At 43.8% G+C, this 24,971-nt stretch overlaps 2 protein-coding genes across 4 annotated transcripts in view; both read left to right on the top strand.

The window, feature by feature from the left end:
• API5 (apoptosis inhibitor 5) overlaps nucleotides 1–4,623 on the top strand; it is a 29,374-nt gene extending 24,751 nt beyond the window's left edge. Inside the window, exon 14 of one of the 2 annotated variants that reach the window (XM_055301189.1) lies at nucleotides 2,510–4,623. In XM_055301189.1, coding sequence (XP_055157164.1) covers nucleotides 2,510–2,532 — 23 coding nt within the window. In that variant the 3' untranslated portion in view covers nucleotides 2,533–4,623. Of the gene's footprint in view, nucleotides 1–2,504 lie in introns of both variants that reach the window. The other variant, XM_055301188.1, reaches the window with a different exon arrangement.
• Nucleotides 4,624–12,775: 8,152 nt separating this feature from the next.
• The window catches only part of TTC17 (tetratricopeptide repeat domain 17), a 116,924-nt gene continuing 104,728 nt past the window's right edge, over nucleotides 12,776–24,971 (top strand). The window contains exon 1 of one of the 2 annotated variants that reach the window (XM_055301187.1): nucleotides 12,776–12,960. In XM_055301187.1, the coding sequence (XP_055157162.1) occupies nucleotides 12,802–12,960 (159 nt within the window). In that variant the 5' untranslated portion in view covers nucleotides 12,776–12,801. The remainder of the gene's footprint in view (nucleotides 12,961–24,971) is intronic. The other variant, XM_055301186.1, reaches the window with a different exon arrangement.

Raw genomic sequence — 24,971 nt, 5'->3', positions numbered from 1 at the left:
CATTCAGTTGAAAACAGTTCTTGATCCTAGAGACGAGGTTTGGTGGACCTATTTACATCAAGTTTTCTTCCATCTTTTTTATTATCTTAGGGAACTGAGTGTGTCCCAAAGAAAGAAGCATGTTGCTTTTTTTTCTGGATGTCATTGCCTCAAAATTGGAGGGGAGAACATGTTTTGTGTTCTTACTGTCATTTAATGCTTGGATTTTCTTAACCACATTTGGCACGATCAATGTAATTCCACTTTTCTGTGTCAGCAAAGCTAACGTTTTGTTTTTTCTAAAGACTGCTTGGATGGCTTTATGGTTTTTTTGTTGTGTTTTTGTTTAAGACATGTATGCTGAGGGGTTAGGAACTTGATTCTTTTTGGTTATTAGAAAACCAGGTAGTATTACTATACTGTCCTATTACAGTGAAAGAAATAGATGGTGCCAGTGTCACAGGCCTGAACTTAATCATCATGGAAGAGGAACCAGATTTTGTGTTTGATCTTTGAGTACAGGCAGGCATATATAGACTTTTTTTTTCCTTATCCAAATTTATCGCTTTACTAATCAAGGTCTCTCAGTTAACTTTCTGGTGCATTTTCAATCAAAGTATTTACAAACACCTACTCATGGTTAGTTTTCCCTCCTGCATACAGAGCTGTCCAGTAACCCAGAAGTACTAAACATGCTATATTTTGTGACTTGTGTGCTTCATCTTTTACCTTTTTAGAATGTAAAAATAAAGTATAATTTTAACTGAAAGCAGTGGTTTTTCAAGTTAGTAATGTAAGCTTGAAACCACTGCAAAGATCCTGAAAGTGCAGAGTGAATGGTGCCTCAGGATGGAGCCCTTCAAAAAAAGAGTATTTGGTGACTCCCTGAACTGTAGAAATGGCCGCATCCCTTTCAGATCCAAAAGAAATAGCACAGAAAAGATAACCATATCAAACAACATGTTTTTACAGGTGGGTAACGTACTCACTAGATATAGCTGAACAATTGAGGGTAGCTCAGTTCTGTGTATTGATTGAAAAACAATTTTAGTAGTCAGTTAGCTTCTAGGTAATAATGATATCTATAAAGATGTTAATTTGTTAAGTGGTTTGTTAAATTAACTGAAATGAAGGTTTTTATAATGAGTACAGTTGGGAGGAAATGTGCCAACATATGCATGGATGAGGCCAGGTCTTAAACAGTAAAAAGAATGCAAGTCTCACTGCCTACATACTCCCTCATGTAGTTCCTGCATCAGTTACTGGGAGCATCTTACCCTCAGACCACCTATGATTTTCTGAATATGTTCAGGGAGTAATAAATATGATGGTTTCATTTACACGGCTTTCAAAGTGATCAACTTAGGAGAATGTGCCACGACATGAAAGATGACTTTGAGTCAGATCCCATTCTGTTAAACATAAATATTGGCTAAGTTGGGGAAAGGTCTAGTTAGTTTTCTAACTCAGGGTTGCTGGAGAAAGAAAAAAAAGATTAAAACATTACCCAAATAAGGTAACTATATTTCTAGCCATAATGGCAAAAAGAAAGATTGCAACATGGACTTCATAGGAATTTTATAAGCATCCGACATTATGGATCCAAACTGGCAATCCCAGGTGGTTTTTATTGCTCCTAACAGGATTACTACAATGAGGAAGTTTGAAAGTTCAATGAAGAGATTTGATCTCTGGAATTAGAAATTTGAGACTCTTTGTCACGTATGATAAAAAGTCCAACCTGGCTGATAATTTTAATCAGTTTTTTTTTTCCAGAAAAGAAAGACTCCTTTAAGGAATATTTCTCTGGAGCTGTAAGAGAGAGTAACCAATGAATGAATCAAAGACTCATTCTACTCTGTGACACAAGTGACTTAATTTTTCTGCAAAAGATACACTTAATTTACATCTGTGATCTAAACACTGTATACATAATCACCTTTCTGGCTGTACTCTGAGCAGCTGATTAAAGCAGTGAGAAAAGCTGTTGGCATTTATATCTGCATTTTTGTGAGTCCAGGTGCTTGAAATATTATGACCATAACAAACTGCCTATTCACTGCATTTGAAAAGTACGTTCTTCAGTCTAGCTTAATTTTTCAAAACTGATCATTGATAATTTAAGAAACTTTGCATTTGTAGCACGATCTTTTGAAGGCCAATGGCCTTTTTGCTAATTCCATATTAAATATAGAATTTGTTATCATTTAACTATCTTTAGTAGTGATAGGCATCAAAATAAAGAACAAAGAAATGTAGTCATAACATTGTCATCTTGAGATATCTTGGTAGTGGGATACATTTAATTGGGTACCAACTCTGAACATCTTTGACAACTTGCCGTGTGTGCTTTAGTATATACATTGCCCTGGTTTTAGGTACAGGTTGAATTTGTAGACTGGCGTAATACCAGCACCGCTTTTATAGAGCCGACTTCTACACTCAAAGCTACGAGCTCTGTTTCTTGTTTCTGCTGTGCCATGAAGTCCTGAGCAGGACCTAAACCCTTGTTCGCTTTTTCGTAGAGCAGAGAGGAGCCTTCAGGGGAAGTAGAGGTGGCCGAGGCTGGGGAGCACGAGGAAATCGTAGTCGGGGAAGACTCTACTGAATAAGACATCGCATTCTTCAGCATTGTCATGAGCTTAATATACTTAAATTCTACTACTCATTGGATTGCCGGGGATGTCCCTTTAAAAGGACTGCTGCCTTCAGCTAAAAACTTAATGTTCTTTATACCTTTGTATGTATGATCTACTTTTGTAACAGACCATGGTTGTGTCCAAGGTAAAAACCACAGTGATATTTTTGGATGCTTTGTCCACGATCTTGACTTGTTTTTGCAATATCATCATTACTCAAACTTCATATTGTGAATCTTTTACTTTCAAACATCTTGGTAATTTGTTACTGAAAGCTATTCAAGACTAAAATGTAATGAAATTCAGTCTATTTCTGATAACTGGTAAAGATGATCAGTTGAAAAGTTACTGATTTCCTCTACCCTCCCCCCCCAATATATGGAGAAGAGTCATGGTCAATCATTAACATTTTATTTTCATTGTTAATTATAATAAAGCTGCTAGGCATTTTCTACCTAGTGTTATAAAAGCAAAATACTACCAGCTTTCTTAAAATGTAGAAATGACATTGCATTTTGAGGAGGAAGTAGGTTGCTTTGCACTGCTTACTTAACTCTTCTCCATATGTTGTGATACAAACTTTTGACTATGGGATCTATTTGAATAGAAATGTGTATGTATAATATACATACGTACATAAGCCTATGTGCATATGTGTGTGTATATATACATGCGTGCTGTGAAACTTGACTACACAACATAAATCATTTTTTTAAAATTCCTGGAACGGGTAGTCTTTGACACGGTGATGATCCTTTTGAGACTGAATCCATTATTAACTTGTTGCCTAGGTTTTCCTCCCAGTAGTGAGGGATTTTGAGTCAGTTGCACTTACATGATTATTGTTATTTAAAACTAAAAATAAACAAAGGCTGCATTTTCAAAGATAAATTTGGAGATCCCTGCTGGAGAAATACAGCCAAAATATTGAATCTGATGTACATATAGGTTTCTACAGGATGAGATAGAATAATTTAGAATTTGGGGATTTAATAACCAGGGCAACCCAGGAAAAGTGACTTGAAAACATGGTGTACCAATAAGCAAGGGATGCTCTCTCGGTTTGCTTTTGCCACTTTCAAGATTTTAACTTCTCAGGTTATTAATCAAAATTATTGTATAAGTTAGCTAATAGAACCTTTAGGTTAAAACAACAGACGGGGGGTTTGTGGAGTGTTTAATGTCATGGGCATTTTTTAGTAGCCTAGGCCCTTTGCTCTGCATTCGAATGTTTCATATATTTTTGTTCCACAGTTAATCTTCCCTCCCCAAGTTTGCTATTCAAATTCATTGCCTGAATGACATTTTCTAGTAGTTTGACATATTTTTTGAGGAATAGTTTGTGATTCTAATGCAGGTGTCTCATTACTGTTACCTCTACATTGGGGAAAAAAGTAACACCCCTTTGTTAGAATTACTGCACATGTTTATGGGGAAAATATTTTTAAAGACTAGAATGATACAAGTGAGCAAAAGAAGTTGGTCAGCTTGACTATGGAGTGGTGGCAATAATCTCTAAAACATTCCAAAAGAGTATGAGCTGAACCTAAGCTCCCTTGGAATCTGAGCAGACATAGGAACATGGAATTGCCATTTGAAAACTGTGACCAGATAGTCTGGACCTCAGAGGCATCAGCCGTGGCCTAAAGCCATTTCAAGTACAGAAACTGTATTGGGACTACAGTTATATAAATTTGAACATTAAATGTAACTTTTCCTCTTTTTCTTTTTTAAAGCATATTTGTAAACTCAGAGGTGAGCAGAAGTGACTTTACTTTCTCAAGTTTGATACTGAGTTGACTGTGTTCCTTTCTTTACCACCTCATTGTTCCCTTTACCTTTCCTAAGGCAATAGTGCACAACAACTTAGGTTATTTTTGCTTCAAAAATTTGAAAGAAAAACTTCATGCCATGAATTTTTTTCTTTTGCAAGACACCTGTTATCACCTTGTTCAAATGTAAATGTTCCCTTATGCTTTTGAAATAAATTTCCTTTTGTAATTTTGTTTGGTGTCTTGATGTGTTATGATTATGATAAGATTCCTGGGTCTCCATTAAACATCGATCGCTTCTCCTGTGCCAAGCAGTGTATCAGACCATGAAAATAAAAGATGGACAAGTTATGGCTCTGCCTTCAAGGAGCTCGGTCTTGCAAATTATCTTTAATTCTTTTTGGAGATGTATTTTTAAAAGCCGATACACTTTTCTGAAGAAAAAAAAAAGGATTTGGCTATTTTTATTGAAGCAAAACGTCAGATACATATTTGCCAAATCATTATGAAATAAGTAACTTCCATCTTCAAGTTAATAACATAAAGCAAGTCGGAACTTCTTAATTTAACTACCAGTCTTTACTAAAAGTCTTCCTGAAGGCACCAAGAATGGGTAGGAGTGTCCTAATGCCAAAATTTAAATGGATCAGAAAAGATAACAATTCCCCTGGTGATTACATCCAGTAAAGCCGACAGCTTTACTGGCACATGTATGCCGAGACGGCCAAATCTCTGTGTCCGTCATTTCTTGCCTGGAGTTTCATAACGGCCTTCTAATTGATAACCCTGCTGTTACACTTGACTCTTTTACAGCCTGTTCTAAACATGACAGCAGAGATCCACTCCTATTAAAGCTGTTCAGTGGCTCATTTCCGAATATAAATCAAAAACACTGCCATGGCCTTTCATCCCTGCCCTCAGCTGCCATCCTTCCTCCCCATCCTACTACCCCAGTCAGTTAACTTCCTAGAGGCTAGGCAAAGACACTCCTGCCTCAGGGATTTTGCACCAGCTGTTCCCTCTAGCCACTCTCTTAGACCTACTTGTCTCTCTCCTTCAGATGCTCAAAGATCAACTTCTCAAGGAATCTTAAATACTGCAATACCCCTTTCTGTCCTGCCAAAACTCCAAATCCCACTTACCCTACCACGTGGCCTCTAAAGCCTTTGCGAACCTCTAACACTGTACAGTTTGCTTGTAATGTTCATTCAGTCTCTCCCTGATGGAATGTAATGGGGCTCAAACGCCACAGAGGTAAGGATTTCTGTATTTACTCACTGATAATCAGAGCTACCTAAAACAGCGCCTGCTACATAGTAAGCTTTCAATAAAAACTTAAAAGCAGTGTTTTTAGACTCTGGGAATTTAGTGGTGAACAACAGAGGCAAACTCCTGGGAGCTCACATCATATTGTGCAGGGCCTGATAAATAAGCCGATTTCAGAGAGGAATAGTTTGAAAACAAGCATTCTAATGTGACTTAGCATAGAAAAAAGCCAGAAACGTCCCAAAAGAAGTATTTTGAGCTGAGACCTGGATGATGATCTGGAGCCAGCCTAGTGAAGATGTCAGGGAAAAGCATTTGAGATGGAAGCAACAAAACCTGCAGAACACTTGGCTTTAAGAGCACCAGGCTGCACTAAAATAAAACAATAAAAATGAGGGCCAGGGGCTATCCTAAAGCTTTTAGATTCCTAGTTTCAATCGCTGGGCTCCTAAATTCCTCATCTATGATAAGGAACTACTTTCAATAACTCAGAGGGCACTGTGCTCTCTGGTCCTGAAGCATGTTCCCTCTGTCTGGAAAATCAGTTACCACCCTCCCCAATCTCCACCCCCATTCATCCAGCTAACAGATTCATCTTTCAGATCAGACTAGATTTCACTGTCCCCAGAAAGCTAGCCTTTCCTCCAAGTTGGGTACGGGACCCTCCACTTGTGTGTTCCAGGCAACATGATCTCCCCATGTTAGGACCCTTAGGAAGAACTCAAAGCAGTTCTGTGTGAGTGGAAAACAGCAAATGAGATTGAATTCTAACAACTGTGATAGAAACTAAAACTTAGACTAATGAAATCTAATTTATCAAAAATCTAAGAAATCGTAGATTCCTAGAAGTTGTACATTTACTCTCTAAAACTAATTAATACAATCACAAATAAGAAAATCCAGTAAAATTCTAGTCATAAAGACTTGATATTACAAACAAGATCTGAGACAAGGCCTTGATAGAATATTACATACAGCTCCACTTGGTATTTCTCAAGAAATAAGTAGAAAAGGAACAGAGAAGATCAAATTAAAAAGGGGAGGGGATGGTATTGCTATGAGGAAAAACTAAAATTTAGCTTGCTAATAAGGTGATGAGGTCAAAAAAGCACAAACTTACAAAAGGTTTGAATAGAATGAACTTGGATTTGTCATCAAGTGAGGATATTGAAACTTGAGAGTATGTGGAAATAAAATCCAGGGGTGGGGGCAGGGATGACCATCAGCTACTTACAGAATGGATAGTCACAATACAATTACCCCATAGAAACTGTCCTCCCCAAATATATTAACAGCTGCAAGGCTTTTAATAAATTAATGTATGATAAATCTGTATCAGGAAAATTCATTTGAAGCTGACCATCAGAGCAGCCCTGGTGTCACTGTGAACTAGAACCCTGGGCTGACTGGACATTTGGCCTCATCCATCTAGTCCTCATGCTGCAGACTGCTTGATCTATTTGGCAAACTATTTCTAAATGAAATTACTATATTTAGGTATCCACAGCCTCCCCTTTTGAAAATCCTGTTCACTTTGCATATAGCTGTTGGGGAGATACATCTCTATAGCCCTTGCAGCCATAACTAAATTGTGTTTTAAAATTAAACATTTAAGTCACTAAAATTTAAGTTGGTTTACCAAGAAGCAAAAGATATTCAGTAAACAGATTTTTTTTTAAGATTTTATTTATTTATTCATGAGAGACACAGAGGGAGAGGCAGAGACACAGGCAGAGGGAGAAGCAGGCTCCATGCAGGACTCAATCCCAGAACCCTGGGACCATGCCCTGAGCCAAAGGCAGACACTCAACCGCTGAGCCACCCAGGTGTCCCTCAGTAAACAGATTTTAAAACAGAATGTTAACTCTCTCAGGTATATTTATATCTTGTATTTTCTCTAAGGAATAAAATCTTACGGAGATTTTCTGCAACTTTCAGATAAAATGGCCCAAAGGAGGAAATAATCCAGAAAGTTCATTTTACCATTGTCTAATCCTTAGCTTCAAAAATTCTATACTTTATAGAGATAGTAAAAGTCAAACTAACCAAGCTTTCTGGAAAATACAAGTATATTTATATAGGAAATGCTTCCTGACATCAGATGCTAACAATATATAACTGAAAAAAGAATTAGGAGTTTACAAAGTACTACCAAAACAAACAAATATACAGGCCAAGATCTCTGATGAACATGGACATAAAAATCCTCAACATAATATTAGCAAGCTGCATTCAACAATATATTAAAAGGATCAGTCACCACAATCAAGTGGGATTTATTCCAAGGATGCAAGGATGGTTCAATATTTGCAAATCAATCAATATGATACACCACATTGACAAAACAAAGGATAAAAATCAATGATCAACTCAAAAAATACAGAAAAAAGCATTTGGCAAAATTTAACTTCTGTTCATAATAAAAACTCTCACCAAACTGGGTTTACAGGGAACATACCTCAACACAATAAAGGCCATATTATGAAAAACCCACAGCTAACATCATACTCGATGGTGAAAAACTAAGAGCATATCCTGTTAAGATCAGGAACAAGACAAGCTCGTCCACTCTTACCACTTTTATTCAACATAGTACTGGAAGTCCTAGTCACAGCAATCAGACAAGAAAAAGAAATAAATGGCATCCAAATTGGTAAGGAACAAGTTAAACTCTAACTATTTGCAGATAACATGATGCTATCCATAGAAAACTCTAAAGACTCCACCAAAAAACTATTATAAGTAAAAAATGATTTCAGTAAAGTGAGGATACATAGAAGTCAATTGTGTTTCTATATGCTAATTCTGAAGTAGCAGGAAAAGAAATTAAGAAGAAAATTCCACTTACAATTACTCCAAAAAAGAATAAAATACGTAGGAATAAACCTAACCAAGGAGGTAGAAGACCTGTTCTCTGAAAACGATAAAGCACTTATGAAAGAAATTTAAGGTAACATAAACAAATAGAAAGATATTCCACACTCATGGACTGGAAGAAGTGTTAAAATGTCTATACAATCCAAAGCAATCTACAGTTTCAATGCAATCCCTATCAAAACACCAACAATCTTTTTCACAGAGCTAAAGTAATACTAAAATTTGTACAGAACCATAAGAGACCCCAAATAGCCAAAGCAATCTTAAGAAAGAACAAAGTTGGAGGTAACACCATCCCAAATTTCAAGACATACTACAAAGCTGTAATAATTAAAAACAGTATGGTACTGGCACAAAAACAGACACATAGGTCAGTGGAACAGAACAGAAAGCCCATAAATAAACCCATTTTATCGGTATTCTTATCTCCTCTACAATAGAGGAGGCAAGAATATACAATGGGGAAAAGACAGTCTCTTCAATGAATGGTGTTGGGGAAATAGCTACATGCAAAAGACTGAAACAAGACCACTTTCTAGGTATGTCTCCTAAGGTAAGAGAAACAAAACCAAACCAAAATAAAGTATTGGGACTATACCGAAATTAAAAAAACAAAACAAAACAAAAAACACTTTTGCACAGCAAAGGAGACCACCAACAAAATGATAAGGCTGCCTACTGAACGAGAGAAGATATTTGCAAATGATGTATCTGAGGCATTAATACCCAAAATATATAAATAACTCACACAACTCAACACCAAAAAAAATCACAAGAAACAAATAATCTGATTTAAAAATGGGTAGAGGGGGACACCTGGGTGGCTCAGTCAGTTGAGCGCTCTTGGTTTCAGCTTAGGTCAGAATCTCGGAGTTGTGGGATGGAGACCCACACTGGGCTCCACACAGTAGGGAGTCAGCTTCCCCTCTCCCTCCACCACATGTGCACAAAAATAAATATATTTTTTTAAGTGGGCAGAGAGAGGACCCGAATAATATTAAAAAAAAAAAAAGACATGCAGTTCACCAACAGACACACAAAAAGATGCTCACCATCACTAATCATCAGGGAAATGTACATCAGAACCACGATGAAAGATCACCTTATACCTGCCAGAAGTACCTTATAATAGATCTGGAAAGGGAAAGCAAGGAAAGGATTTCAGGCCGGGAACAGGATGAGCAGAAGTACTGCTATGAGGTAGTGTGCAATGCCTAAAACAGTTCAGTAAGACTAGTGGGGCAGAATTTGGCAGCCAGGACCTGGGGCAGTCAGAATTCTAGGGTGACCACCAGTGATCCTTGTCCTCCTAAAATCTCCTCCCTTGAATGTGGCCAGAACATGTGAACATGACATCATGCCTGTGATACATCATGATACACAGCAAGAAGGGATTTTTGCAGACATCATGAAGGTTAACAAATTAGTTGATTTGGGGTTAATCAAAAGCGAGATTATTCAGACAGATCTTATCTAATCACATGAGCCCTTTAAATCTGAGCCTAGAGGGATGCCCAGGTGGCTCAGTGGTGGAGCATCTGCCTGTGGCCCAGGGCATGATCCTGGAGACCAGGATCCAGTCCCGCATCCGGCTCCCTGCATGGAGCCTGCTTCTCCCTCTGCCTGTGTCTCTGCCTGTGTGTCTCTCTGAATAAACAAAATCTTTAAATAAATAAAATCGATAAATCAATCAATCAGAGCCCAGAGATCAGAAATGGAGGAAGACAGAGAGTTGCAGTGGAGATTTTCGCGCTTCCCTTGAGGGAATAACTGCCACGACGAGAAGGCCACGGTAGCAAGGAATGGTGGGCGGCCCTGGAGTCAGCAGCAAGCAAGGGAACTGGGCAGACCGGGCGCACCGGGCACACCGGCAAAGGGCTGACGTAGAGAGCCTGAAGGAGGCGCCCAGCCTTACATGATCCCTGGGGGACTCGGAGTCCGCAGGAGACCGCTGGTCTGGTCCACAGCAGGACACTAGTGCAGCCTCCCCGCGGCGGGGCGCCAGGCAGGGAAAGCAGGCGCGCGTGGCCGTGAAATCTACGGCGGCCGTGATCCCGCCGGCCGTGATCCCGCCGGCCGTGATCCCAGCCTTACGCCCCTGCGTGTCCGAGAAACTGCCGAGGGCGCACGTTTGTGATGTCGGGGCTTCTCGGATTCCTCACCCCCTCCAGCCATGCTCAGGCTCCGGGGTCAGCTGGGCCGGAGGTCAGCCCTGCATTAGCTACAGGGTCTCGGCCCAGTTCCCGGTCGGCGGCGCCACTGCGGGGGAAATCACTGAACACACGTAGCGGACGACGGTGCCTGGACTCTGCAGCCTCAGACACAGGTAAGGGGGCTGACATCTAGGCCTGCAGGTAAGGCGCTGAGAGCGGGGACACTGACTCCCCACGTCTGTGTTCGAGAATTCGGGGTCGCTTCCTACTGCCCGTGCCTAGACGCTCAGGTACCCCGTACAAGGAACCCTTGGCGCTGGTCCCCCTTTCACCTGTACGGCTCACCTGTCGCCTGCAGGGCCCCCCGCCCCACCCCCGGCCCCCCTACTCCAAGCCCTCCCCAGGCGGCTGCTCTCTGCTGCGCCTGCACCCTTCCACACCCATCACCGGTATTTCGGCCGCCCAGTGTCCCCCCAGATCCCCCCAGTTCCCCCCAGTGTACCCCCAGGTTCTCCAGGTCACCCCAGGGCCCCCCCAGGGCCCCTAGTATCCCCCCAGGGTCTCCCCAGGTCCCCCCAGGGCCCCCCCAGGTCTCACCCAGTGTCCCCCGGGGCCCCCTAGGGCCCACCCAGTGTCCCCCAGGTCCCACCCAGTGTCCCCCCACTGCCCCCAGGTTCCACCCAGGTCCCACCCAGTGTGCCCCCAGGGCCCACCCAGTGTCCCCCCAGGGTCTCTCCAGGTCCCACCCCAGGGCCTCCAAGGCCCCCCAGGTCCCCCAGGTCCCACCCAGTGTCCCCACAGGTCCCACCCAGTGTCCCCCCAAGGCCCCTCAGGTCCCACCCAGGGCTCCCCAGTGTCCCCCCAGGCTCCCCCGCCCCCGGACTGCACGCTGCCCGGAGGTTGCACTTCCCCACCCGCCACCTAGCAGGGCTCTAGACGCCAAGAGCGGGCAAGACAGGAATGTCCGTGGCTTCCATCCTCTAAGAGAAGCTACTTTCAAATAAAAGACCAAACCCGAAGAGCAGCGCTGCGGCCCCTGCTTCCGCGCGAGGCGGCGAGGCTGGGGCGCGGGCGGGCGCCTCGGGGCGCGGACAGCGGCGGGGCCCGCACACCCGGAGGCGGGGAGCCCTAGGAAGTGCAGCCCCGGAAGGCACTCCGCCGGGAGCGGGAGGGGAACCCAGGTGCGCGCTTCTGTCGGTCTTTTCTTTTCTTTTAACGATTTTATTGACTTCTAAGACACAGAGGCTCAGGCGGAGGGGAAGCGGGCTCCCCGCGGGGCCCGCGGCGGGGGCGCATCCCAGGACCCCGGGGTCGCCTCTGCACATGCACATGTCCCAGAATGTGCATTCCTAAGTCCGCCCGGCGGTGCCAAGGCCGCGGCTCCGCCGACCTCGCCCGGCCCCGCGACCCCCGGGCCGTAGGGCTGACCCCGGGCCTGCGCGGGACGCCGACACTGGGGAGGAGGGCAGCCCAGGGACGTGTGTGGCTCTCGGGCGGCACGACGGCTGCCCTGCACGCGACAGGTCACCGCGGACGCCTCACCTCGCTGTGGTTCCCCCAGCGCCCCCGGGACCTCGCCCACCGCACCCCCCGAGACCCCGCCCCCAGCGCCTCGAGACCCCGCCCACCGCGCCCCCTCGAGACCCCGCCCACTGCGCCCCAGGGCCCCGCCCGCCGCGATCGCCCCGAGACCCCGCCCCCCGCGCCCCCCCGGACCCCGCCCCCCCCGGAGGGACGCCCGCTCCACGGCCAGGGTCGGCGCCCAGCCCTTCCCCGAGCGCTTCCTTCTCGGCTGCAGGACAGCGCCGGAAATAGCAGTGAGATAAAAGGGGAGCCTCGGTTTTATTAAGCGCGCATACAGGCCCGCCTGGCCCCGCACACAGAAGCGCTCCTTCCGGCGGGGGCTCCCCCCCCAGCCCCAGCCCCAGCCCCCTCGGGCTCCCACGCCGTGGGGCCGCACCGCGCGCAGGAAACAGCCACAGAAGAGCAGTCTCCGACCTGAAGCCAGCGGCCGCCCCGGCTCCTCCTCCTCCTCCAGCGCCGACCTCCCCAACATGGCGGGCGGCGGGGGCCCGCTTCCGCTTCCGGGGTCAGCCGCCGGACCGGGGGCGCAAGATGGCGGCTGCAGGAGGGCTCCGCGGCCGGTGCGCGCTGCCTCCGGGCTCCGGCCCAGGCTGGCTCCTCAGCCTTTCCGCCCTGCTGAGCGTGGCGGCGCGGGGCGCCTTGGCCACGACGCACTGGGTCGTCACGGAGGACGGGAAGATCCAGCAGCAGGTAGCGCCCAGGGCGTGCCCCCTCCGCCCGCCCGCGCCCCCGGGAGGGGGGGATGCCCAGGTCGGGCTCCGCGCGGCCCCGCCCAGGCCAGCCGCGGTCCCCAGCCCTCCGGCGGCGGGGCGGCGCGGGGACAGGCTGTGTCCGGGCTTTGGGGAGCGCTCGTGGGTTATCCCGGCCGCTGTGGGTCGCGGCCCCGGCCCTCCCCGGACAGGGGCAGCAGGTGGCGGGCCCGGCTCCGTGACCGCCTGGGCCCCCCGGGCCCCCGCCGCCTCCCCCACGTGCCGCAGCCCGTGCGGGCACCGCCGTGACCCCGGCCGCCCGGGCTCTGCGGGGAGCGCCCCGCGCCCTCGGCGCGGTCTCCGCACCTGGCCCCGGGGGGACGTGCGCTTCCCTGGAGGCGCGTGTGCCCGGACGGACGGACCGCCCCGAGGACAGCAGGCTTTCCTTACATTAACTTTATGACTGCCCACCTTTTTTAATTTGTTTTTATTTATTTCATTTTTGTTTGTTTGTTTTGGAGCGCTGCTGCTGCCTGCACAGCGCGCGCGTGCGCTCCGCCACGGAATCCCGGGACCCGAAGGACGCGCAGCGCCTGAGAGCAAAGCCTGGAAAGTCCAGCGGACCTTCAGGCGCTGGAGCGAGTGACTCGTGTGTCCCCCCTCGGGGGGGGGTCGGGGGGCTCCCCCGGCTCCGAGGGCGTGCTCCTTAGGGCGCGTAGCGGGCGAGCGCCGGAGCCCAGGGCAAGGTCGGCTTTTGCACGGACTGAGGTTCGCGTGTAGCTCTGCCTCCTGATGACAGGTTCCACCCCAAGTATAGTGAATGAGCCAAAAAACCGTTTAAAAGTCGGTGTCGAGTATTGGTGAGTGGGGGACTGACTCCCCACGGGGTGGCTTTTTCTCTGTGCCTAACTTGCGTTGGAAGACATGCCTCTTTCGTGGCCTTACCATCTGAGATTTAACAGATAGGTGCGCGTCTTCAGAAAAACCTAGAAAACACTGCAGGTTCACTTCTTTAACAGCAAATTGGAAATCGTTAGGGAGTCCTGGCTCCCCCACCCTCTTGTCTTTTGTTTCCTGATGATAGTTGTCCCTGAGGCCCTCGTGAAGGGATGCGTGGAATTAAGTCACCCTTGCTGCAATTTGGGGAGCCCTTCTCCTATTGGCTCTTCTGCAATATTGTTTTTGGCCACAGCTATTTATACGCTATGACATTGACTTCTCCTTCCCATTTTGGTGTCCTGCCGCTCAGCCGAGGAAGTAGCCCATCTGAAAAGTGAAAGCGAGTAGAAACGTATTATTTGCTGAATATTGCAGCGGGGAAAGTAGAGCCTGGTTTGGTTTCTTTAAAAAAAAAAAAAAAGAATTGTTTCTCTTTGCACGTTGGATACTTATGTTTTAGTAGAGAAAGGTAGGGGATACTGGGGATTCGCCAGAGAAAGGGAGAAATCTGGAGACTCTTTTGGAAATCTGCCTGCCCAGTCACCCCTGCAGTAAGTAGCCTTAAAGTTAGGAAAGCAAGGTTCCTTTACTACAAGCTTTCAACAATTCTCTTTTTCAGTGAATTTCCCAATACTTTACTGTATAGCATTTACAATATTCAGTTGATAACCGCAAAATTTTATATCAGAAGAAATAAAGTTGATGTCTGCAGCGTAACAAGAAGAGGCTTGGGGGCTGCCAGGGTGGCTCAGTTGGTTGAGCAACTGACTCTTGGTTTCAGCGTAGGTCATGATCTCTGAGCTCAGCAGAGTCTGTTTGTCCCTCTGCCCGCCCCCCAGCTCATGCACGCTCGAGTGCTCACTGTCTCTCAAATAAGTAAATAAAAATAAAATTAAACCTCAACAACAACAACAAGAGGCTAGAGAAGGAAAGTTAAATTTAATCTGAGGGGAAAAATAACACAAATTAAGAGAGTTGAGTTAGGTGATCAGCTTCTGAGTGCCACGCAGGTGGCTGCACATACATTGTCTTGGCAATAACTTGAACGTAGGCAGAACCCAAACCTCAGTTTAGTTTGTGATTAATGCTCATATTCGTAAATGTTTGTTAAAGAATTGAAAGATCCCTTTAGCATATGGACTTGGATATACTACAGATCTATTCATAGGTTCAGAAACAAAACACTAAATATGTTATATATGTGTGTATTATATATATGTGTGTATTATATATATATATACACACACAGTATTATATACATACATATATACCTGACATACCAAATTGCTCGCTTCTGGTTTTTGGTTGTAGTACCTGAGAGCAGAAGTGTGATTTTTGTTTTAAAGTGGTCTAATATCAGGGAGAGGGCTAAGGGCACACTGATAGAGCAATCATAGAATATTAGAGTGGCAAATGCCTTTTGAAACCCATTGACTGATATCTGAACCTGTCCAAATTACATTACATAGATAATTGTTTTCCATAGTGAACCTGCACAAGTACTTATGAGTCAAAAATCTGAATTGCCCCAAGTATAGACCTACATAGGGATATTTAATATCACTATAGTTAAAGTTTTAAGTACATTGAGCAGTTCTTCCCAGGAGAGGAGAACATTTGTTTGGTATTTCTATTTCAAGCCTTAGCAAATGATAAAGATAGGCACCCACAAGTTACGGACTGCAGACTTGCGAACATGCAAATGTATTGGAAGACCTAGATCTGTGAGGAGGTTGAAATGGGGCCTCATCAGAGCAAGGAAGCAGCTATTCCTGCAGCGGCCTCCTCACTGTCACAGCCCTGGTTGCTTCTGGCAGGAGCACTTAGCATGGCAGCTCAGGGAATTTGCTCCTTTCCACAACCCCTGCCTGAGCTGGGAAGCATCTCTTACATGTTTTTAGGTTCTGTGTTTACTGCCACTGATCTCCCCAGAGCATCGTGCAAGGAGTCCTAGAGCTGGGATGTGAGAGAATGCTCTGGTCTCTAAGTTCCTTTCCCATTGCAGTCAGGGAACAGCTAAGAAAAGTGCTCCTCGGGATCCCTGGGTGGTGCAGCGGTTTAGCGCCTGCCTTTGGCCCAGGGCGTGATCCTGGAGACCTGGGATCGAATCCCACGTCAGGCTCCCGGTGCATGGAGCCTGCTTCTCCCTCTACCTGTGTCTCTGCCTCTCTCTCTTTCTCTCTCTCTCTCTCTCTCTCTCTCTCTCTGTGACTATCATAAATAAATAAAAATTAAAAAAAAAAAAGGTGCTCCTCTTCTCTTCAACTTTATGCTTCACTCCCAACTTCGGGCTTTGGCATACCTCTGATTCCCTACTGTCCCCTGTACCTGAATACCTTGCTTTCTTGAAACAAGGATCCCTGGGGTCCGTGGACTGAACTAATGAGCTATTATAATATGGATATTAGGAGGATCTATACGTAACCAGGTCAGTGGATCATTTGATTGATTTCATTGTGAAGAATAGGCTTTAAGATAAATTTTGTGGGGTTTTTTTTCGTTTCCTTTTTTCTATTTTTTTCTTCATTACTAGTATGGCAACATTTATTTTCTATTTTTATCAAAACCATCTGGAAAGTCACTTGAATAGAAGAAGGTTAAATGAACTTTTGTGAATTAGCCTAAGAGCCTAACCATTATGTATTACATCATTTCTGTGGGAAAAAAAAAAACAGTGTTTCATGTGCTAAATTACCAGCTAACAGATGAATTCCTGAAATGTTATCAGTTTGTCTTAGATTTATTGAATTCAAGAAGTGGTACTTGAATTGAGTAAAAAATAGTGCCTTTGGATAGTCTCTCTTCATAAGTGGAGGTCTAAAACTTTAAGTAAATAAAGAGTATAATCATTATCAACTCTTAAAACATCCTAATATTTCTTTTCTTGGCTACTGTTTCCCTCTTCTCTAATCTTAAAACCATAGAACTTTAGATTGGGAAAAAATTCTTAAGGGATATATAGTATAACTCAGAGAAAGTTACTCAAAGTCACACAACTAATAAATAGCATCGCAGTAAGTAAAAATCTGCAGGAGCTTGCAGGTGAGCACTTTGTACTCAGTAAGTTCGAAGTGCTCCCCCCCTTTCATAATACCTAGAAATGAAGGAATAAAAAGAAAGGAAAAGGAAAAACATGAATGATGAAGTAAAAGTCTTGTCTAGTTTGCTTTACCTCGGCAGAATTAGTGACTTTAAATTGAGAGTGGTTTGGGAGAGGGAGGGTCAAAAATAGGTGTGAATTAATTTGGGGTTATTTAATCATTTTGCCTTCTGTCAAGCAGATGTGTTTAGAGTACAGATCCTTTTAACTGCTTAGAACAAATGAAATCTCTAACAAAACTGATGCCCTAAACCCTAGCAACCTTGGCAGAAGAAGTGTTTGATAGGCAATTATTTCAGCAAATGTGACTTGAGCAAGAGCTATCAGATGTAGTTGGACAAACAGGCTAAATCTTTATCTCTTGGTCTTCAATACCTTATAAGTAAAGGAGTGGTTTAATTTGGATCTGACATTAAGTAATTAATCTGGGAGAGGGCATCCAGATGACACTATGAAGCTGACAAGTTTATTCTGGTGCTTCTCTTTTTTTTTTTTTCTTCCAAGATTTTATTAATTTATTTATGAGAGACCCAGAGAGAGGCTGAGACACAGGCAGAGGGAGAAGCATGCTCCATGCAGGGAGCCCGACGTGGGACTCGATACCAGGACCTGGGGTCACACCCTCGGCTGAAGGCGGCACCTAACCGCTGAGCCACCCGGGCTGCCCTGTTCTGGTACTTTTCAAAACTGAGCCCATCTTTTTGTCACAGACTGTTGTTTCCATGTTTATACATTTCAGAGATTTACTTGGACCTGAGAGGTAATGGTGGTTTATTCACTAACTTCCTAGGCACCTGCTAAGCCTTTGCAATTTGTCCCACATGTTGGCATCAAAGTGATTCTCATTCATTTTTTTAAGACTTCCCACTGTTATTTTTTTTCTTAGTAATTACCCAGGTGTTAACTTTGTTTAAACTTCTAGTAGTTAATAGGTGCTTATAAATATACAGAGGTAAATTATAACTGTACTTTTCCCAGTTATTTATTATTGAACAAATATTTATTTTTTATTTTTTTAAGATTTTATGTATTTATTCATGGGAGACACACATAGAGAGAGAGGCACAGACACAGGCAGAGGGAGAGAGAGAGGCACAGACACAGGCTGAGGGAGAAGCGGCTCCATGCAGGGAGCCCGATGTGGGACTTGATCCTGGGACTCCAGGATCACGACCTGAGCCAAAGGCAGACGCTCAACTAACTGCTGAGCCACCCAGGCGTCCCTGAACAAATATTTATTGAACAACTATTTATTGAACAAATATTTATTGACTGCTTATTTTTCAGCAGCCCACTGCGCTTTGATAGATACATACTTTTCCATTGGCTGTGACATGAAATTCTCACTTCTTATTGGGGTGAGCAGAACACAGTTCCTTCTTAACCTTTTTCCCCACCTTTTCCCTGGCTCTTCTTCCTCCACTCATTTTCTAGATCAGCAGTTCTCAAACTTTACTTTGCACAAAAGTAGTCTGGAGTGCTTACTTAAAATACATATTCCCAGGCCACAAAATGGTGGTAGGGCCAAGAATTCTACATTTTTATCAAACCCTTCAGGAGATATATTTAATACAGATGGGTCACAGATCATTCTGAGAAATTCAGTTTTATATATTTCTCTATATCCAGCTTCTGTTTTTACTCTTTATTATTATTATTAAAGATTTATTTATTCAGAGAGAGAGAGAGGCAGAGACACAGGCAGGGGGAGAAGCAGGCTCCCTGCAGAAAGCCCAATGTGGGACTCGATCCAGGGTCCCCAGGATCACACCCTGGGCTGCAAGTGGTGCTAAACCGCTGCGCCACCGGGGCTGCCATTTACTCTTTACATATACCTGGGCAATCTCGTCTTTTCTCAGGACTTAAATTACCATATATAGGCAGAGAATAGTCACATTTCTTTCTGTAACCCACATTTTTTTCTCCAGGGTTATAGATCAGTATCTCTATAATTTTAATTCCGTATGAATGTCTTCTCGGTACTTCAAGCTTAATATGACCAAACCTAAACTCATTTTTACCCTACCTACACCTGTGTCGTGCCCTCTTTTTCCAAATTGAATGAAAGATCCCACTGTTCACCATCCACCCATTCGCCCAAGTCAGAAATCTGGTTGTCTCCTCTATTCCTTACTAATATCTTTCCATTTTATTCTAATTACATTTTCCTCCCAATAAGCTACCACTGTGGCTCTAATTCAGGCCACCTGATTCTTGCCACAGGTTCCTAATTGCCCTCCCTGCCCTAGTCTTGTCCTGCTTGGATCCATTCTCCTCAGTGCAATTAGACTAACCTTTTAAAGCCTTCTTTGTTTTAGTTACAGATTTGAATTACAGAAGTAATGTGTGGCATTGTAAAAATAAATGCCTATTGTTATGGGAGTATTTGAAGTAACAAAGTAAAGTCCTCCCACCTCTCCCCATTCTCACTCCCCAAGGGGAGCTACCTTGAGCAGTTAGTTTGGTGGTATCCCAGGATATGGTCCTTCTGTAATGTGTCTTGTGATCTGGCCCCTCCTCTCTAGCCTTATCTTTGCTCATTCTTGAGTGCCCCACCTTCACCGAGAATACACACACATACACCTTAGCCATATTTAACATTTGTCACTGTCCCCAGGTATGCTTTGTTCTCACTTGTTTCTGGGCCTTTGCACACATTCTTCCCCTGAAATCTCACTAAAACTCACTACTCTTCACAACTTAAACATCACTTTCAGGAAAGCTTCTAATGCCCAAGTTTGAATAAGCTGTTCTTTCTATGTGCTTTCATAATATCCTCTATTTCCTTAAGAAAGGCATTTGCCATGCCATATGTCTCTTTACTTATGTAAATGCCCTACTGGGCTACTACATGCTGCATGCCGGGAGAGGCCATATCCGTCTTCTCTGTGGAGACCTCAGCCTCCTGGAAGATCTTTAAAGCTCCAAGCAACTCCTCAGTGAGTCAGCCATTAGGCCTTCAGAAAAGATGCCGTATGGACGTGAGAGGAGCCATACTTCGAGAGATCACTCTTGGCCTGTCTTCTGTGGTCAGCTTGTGTATGCAAAGGAAATCATCCTTTATCACTGATGATCTATCTAAAAGGTCAACTTTATAGCTCAGGCATTGAAAAATGAGGAGAGGTGACGAGACAAGAAAAAAAAACAAGAAAATAATCATCAAAAAGGGCAGAGGCGAGATGGATGAGAAATGGCAGCTGCATTGTTGAGGGAGGATTAGGATCAGCTGTAGGGTTCAGCAGTTGTTGCAGTTTAGAAGCAGCATTGGTGGAAATGAACAGAAGGCGCTCTGACAGTGAGAAATAAGAGGGCTTGCCAGCATGTCAGGTCAAAAATTAGAACAGCTCTGCACTCCTGAGCATAGGGAGCAGGGTGTGAGCCCTACCTGCTTCTCAGACTCCATGGTGGCCAAAGCAAGGAGAATGCCCCTGTTGGGTGGCTTTTTACAGCCAATTGGGTACCTCCAGACGGTTGTTTGTGCTCATGGGCTCTCTGCCCTCTCTCTGTATAGGTCTTTTTGAAAGCCACTGCAGGCAGTCCTTCATCCACACGCCTCTTGTCACAGTATCCCAGGGCCTGCCTTATTGCCAGATTCAGTGCTCAGCTCTCCGTTCTCTCTCTCAACCACTTCCCACCCCGGCCAGTACTTGTTTTCAGACCTTAACGAACTATTTTCTTCTGTGGCTTCCGGGACATACCCCCCTGGCTTTCCTTCTATATCCTTGGCCATAACTTTTCATTCTCTTCTGGATTCCTCTTCTCCTCATGAGTCTTAGGTACTGATGTGCTCACCAGGTGATCTTATGCAGTCTCATGGCATAAAAGGGGATGTGTGTGTTCTGAGGGTTCTCCCAAATCATACCTGCATCTCTCCCTGAACGCCAGACTCCTATGCGGTTGCCCACTCAACATCTCCACTTGGCTGTCTACTAGACATCAGAGATACATCACATCCTAAGCTGAACTATATTGCCCACCCCACCATACTTGTTACCCAATTGGTCAGGTCCAGAATCTTCCTTGATTTTTCTGTCTCATACCTACTCTACCAGTAATCTGCCAACTTGACTTGCAGAATGTCTCCTATCGCAAGCCATGTCTTTCCACCCTTACTTCTGCAACCCTAGTCTCGACTGTCTTCATCCTCCTCTTAAACCTAAGCATAGTAGCCTGCTAACCAGTCTCCTTGCTTCCACTTTTGCCCCACAGAGTCTCTTCTCCCCAGATTGTAAGTTTGGTCCTGTCATTCCTTCAAGGGTTGTAGAGGAAGAGAAGCAAAGAGCATCGGAAAACCTTCAGTGCTTTCCCATTATACTTTTAAGAATAAAACTTACAAGTTTTTACCACGGCCTGTAAGGCCCTTGCAAGATCTGGGACTTGGCCCCTGGCCATCTTTCTGCCCCAAATACCACTTTCCTTCTTGTGTGCTGCGCTTTAGCCATACTGGCCTCTATAGAGCACCCAGTTGCTCTTTTCCGTTGCTTGAAAAATCTCTGTGGACATCCTCATGGCTCATCGCCTCTCTTTCAAGTCTGTTCACATATCACCTATCTTCTGACATTATCTAAAACACCATCTCCTACCAGCACATCATCTTACACTGCTTTCTTTTTGTTCATAGCACCAATGACTCTATCATAATATATATTTTATTGCCGGTCTTTCTATGAGAATATTAACTCTTTCATAGAACTTTGTTATGTTCAGTGAGGAAACCGCATGCCTACAGCACCATAAACACTCAGGAAATATTGAATACGTGAGAGAAGGGGAGAGTACCGGTATGTATGTGTGCAAGCAGTTATTCACCCTAGTAATAGCTCTTGCATATCAGCACAATGGTGAGCCACCATCATTTTTAGTAGTCTGGAGAAAGCACAGTGCATTTACTCTAAATCATTTTTAAAGATTTATTTACTTATTTGAGAGAGAGAGAACACACGCCCATGCACGTGTGTGTGAGCAGAGGCTGGGGAACAGAGAGCAAGAATCCCAAGCACACTACGCACTGAGCATGGATCTGGGGCTTGATCCCATGACCCATGAGATCATGACCTGAGCCAAATCAAGAGTTGGCTGCTTAATGGGCTGAGCCTCCCAGGCGCTCCACAGTGCATTTACTTTAAAGGGGGCAGGGCAGTTCTTTCATTCTCCCTGTTAAAAGTGAAAGGTCTAGACAAACTAAGACTTCTCTGAAAATGTAACATCTCTAAACCAGAGTTGTAAAATGGTGCCTCAGATAACCTAAATTCCAGTTGGCTATTTGGATATATTATCTCTTCAACATACATACCTTTGATGATATGTTCAAAGAACTTTGAGATTGTGGCATTATTTAAATTATTGAATATTGTATAAATTTAGGTAAGTCATTTAACATTAAGACGTTTCTTTAGCTCATCCCCAGTGGCTCGGCGGTTTAGCGCCACCTTCAGCCCAGGCACGGCGTGACCCCGGAGACTGGGGATTGAGTCCCACGGCGGGCTTCCTGCGTGGAGCCTGCTTCTCCCTCTGCCTGTCTCTCTCTCTCTCTCTCTCTCTCTCTCTCTCTCTCTCTCTCTCTCTCTCTCTCTCTCTCTCTGTGTGTGTGTGTGTGTGTGTCTCATGAATAAATAAATAAAAATCTTTTTTAAAAAATACATTTCTTTAAGCATGAACAAAAGAAGCATTTAAGTCTATACCGTCATGACAGCTTTATATAAGCTATAAAGTACATACTTGTTTTCAAGACCTGCTACCAGGAATTCTCACTGGACAGATCAAATTGCGCTTCCCATATTTATTTAACTAGTTTATGAGTCTAACTTTTGAAAAGAACTCATTTATGTATTTTTTACTAACATTTTATTTCAGTCTTCACTTACCCAGTGAGGCACTTAGTTATTTAAATTGAAATCAGGTGACTGGCAAGACCCCCCCCTCCCCCCATCAGCCTTTCTACCTTGAGTCTAATTGCTTGGTAGGGAATTGAGAGGGTTGTTAATCTTTAGTAAAATTCAAAGAGAGTGGTACATGCCAAAAGTGGTCAAATGGAGTCAGGAACATTTTTATTTGAGCAAGAATTTGAGAGCTTTTTGTGTGTCATTACATTTGGCAGGCTTAGCTAGCTCATTAAATGCATATGGGAATGCTTTCTGTGTTAGGTACGTGAGATACAGCTGTGAGGGAGATACAGTCCCTGCCTTCACAGAGTTTGCATTGGAGTCACATGGAAGAGACTCTAATTAGAATAAAGTCAACAAAAAAAAAAAAAGAATAAAGTCAACAGGTAACTTTCTTTTCCTGTTTTTATTTTTATTTGCATTTGTTCTATGCAGAATTACTCATGGGGCATAAATTTTTGTTTCTTCGGGGATATCTTTTTTTGTACAGCCTCCTCTTCTGGTTTAGGAACAGTCTGCTCTTTTTCAGTAAGGATCATCTCGATGCACCGGGAGAGCTCATGTATGGGTTAATCTGACTCTGAGCCCTTAGGTTCTACACCATGTCTTGGGGGCTTTAACACCCCCATGTGCTCAATGACCAGAGAATCGACCTCTAAACCCTTAAGTTCAGCATTTCTCTCTGCATTTTTAAGCATGTGCAGTAAAAATTCACTCTTCTTGGACCATTTACCCTGTGTGCAGCCTCACTGTTTGGCCTGGGCACACCTACAAGCTTCCAGCATTGTAGTGATGGAATGACACCCACTGCTTCTGCAAAGTGATGTCTTTCACATACTTGGTGGCTTTTCAGATAAGCACACCCTTGATGGCCTGGGCAGCTTCACCTGTGTTCTTAAAGTGACCATGAAGATTTGAATCTCTTAATTTGCATGATTTTGAAGGGTTTTCTGGGTCAAGCGAATAGCGAACCATTTTCATAGGTCACCTCAGGCCACTTACAGGAAGAGAACAGTTAACTTTAATAGTAATAAAATTTCATGTCTATTTCACTGAACGCTTGACCAAGTGTTTTCACATTCACATCTCATTTTATTGTCATAGAGACCCAGTAAGATGTGGGTATTGACCTCTCTATTAAAGTAAAGCAATTTAGGCTAAGTATGGTTAAACTCCTTGCTCAAGGCCATGCAGATAGGAAGTGGCAGTGTGTAAACTCCAGCTCAGATCGCATCTCTACTGCTAAGCATTACTACCAATGTAAAGAAAAATATTCCTATAGTTTTACCTATAAAATACCAATTTTTTATTTTATAATTGAATTTAAAACTATAAAATACATGATCATAGTTCAAAATATTTTATTCAAGCTACTTAGTATGACATAAAATGGAAAGTGAAAGTTTCATAACTACTCACAGTTCTTCTTCCTCCTGGAAATAATCACAGAATTATTTGTGTATTCTTCCAGAAAGTTCCCATGCATGTGCAAACCCTCATATAAATTTTTTAAAAAATCACAACTGGAAATATTTTGTCTCATGACTAGCTTTTTTATTCACTTGATAAGAGGTAGACATCTGTCAAAAATGAAAAGCTACTCTCTTTATCCTTAAAAATGCATAGTATTTGGTTGTATGGCTGTTTATTTAACCAGTTCCCTAATGATAGGCATTTAGATTATTTCCAGACTTTTACTATCAAACAATACTGCAGTGAGTGAACTTCTGTGAGTGTACTGAGTGTATCTGTAAGATGAATTCTTTAAAATGGAATTTCCTGGTTTGAAGAATATATATTTAATTTTCTTAGATATTGTCAAATCCTCCTTTTAAAGGACTGCATCAGGAGTGTTTGAACATACCCAACAGTGTTTGGGATACGTCAAATTTTGTTTATATAATCCCATTCTAGTGAAAGACCCTTTACCTCATCCATCGCTTTTAGTGAAACAGTATTGTAGCCATCAGTGGAAGTATGAACAAAAAGGAACTTTTAGTTTGGTTATCTTCATAGAAAAATTAAACATTTGTCATTAATGCTTACTTCACACTTGTTGGGATTGCAGTAAAAGAGATTAGTCAAGCTGAC

This window comes from Nyctereutes procyonoides, unplaced genomic scaffold, assembly GCF_905146905.1.
Source record: "Nyctereutes procyonoides isolate TBG_1078 unplaced genomic scaffold, NYPRO_anot_genome, whole genome shotgun sequence".
Lineage (NCBI taxonomy): Eukaryota > Metazoa > Chordata > Mammalia > Carnivora > Canidae > Nyctereutes > Nyctereutes procyonoides.
The sequence above is the reverse complement of the archived record's forward strand: the minus strand, read 5'-3'. Positions and strand labels throughout refer to the sequence as shown.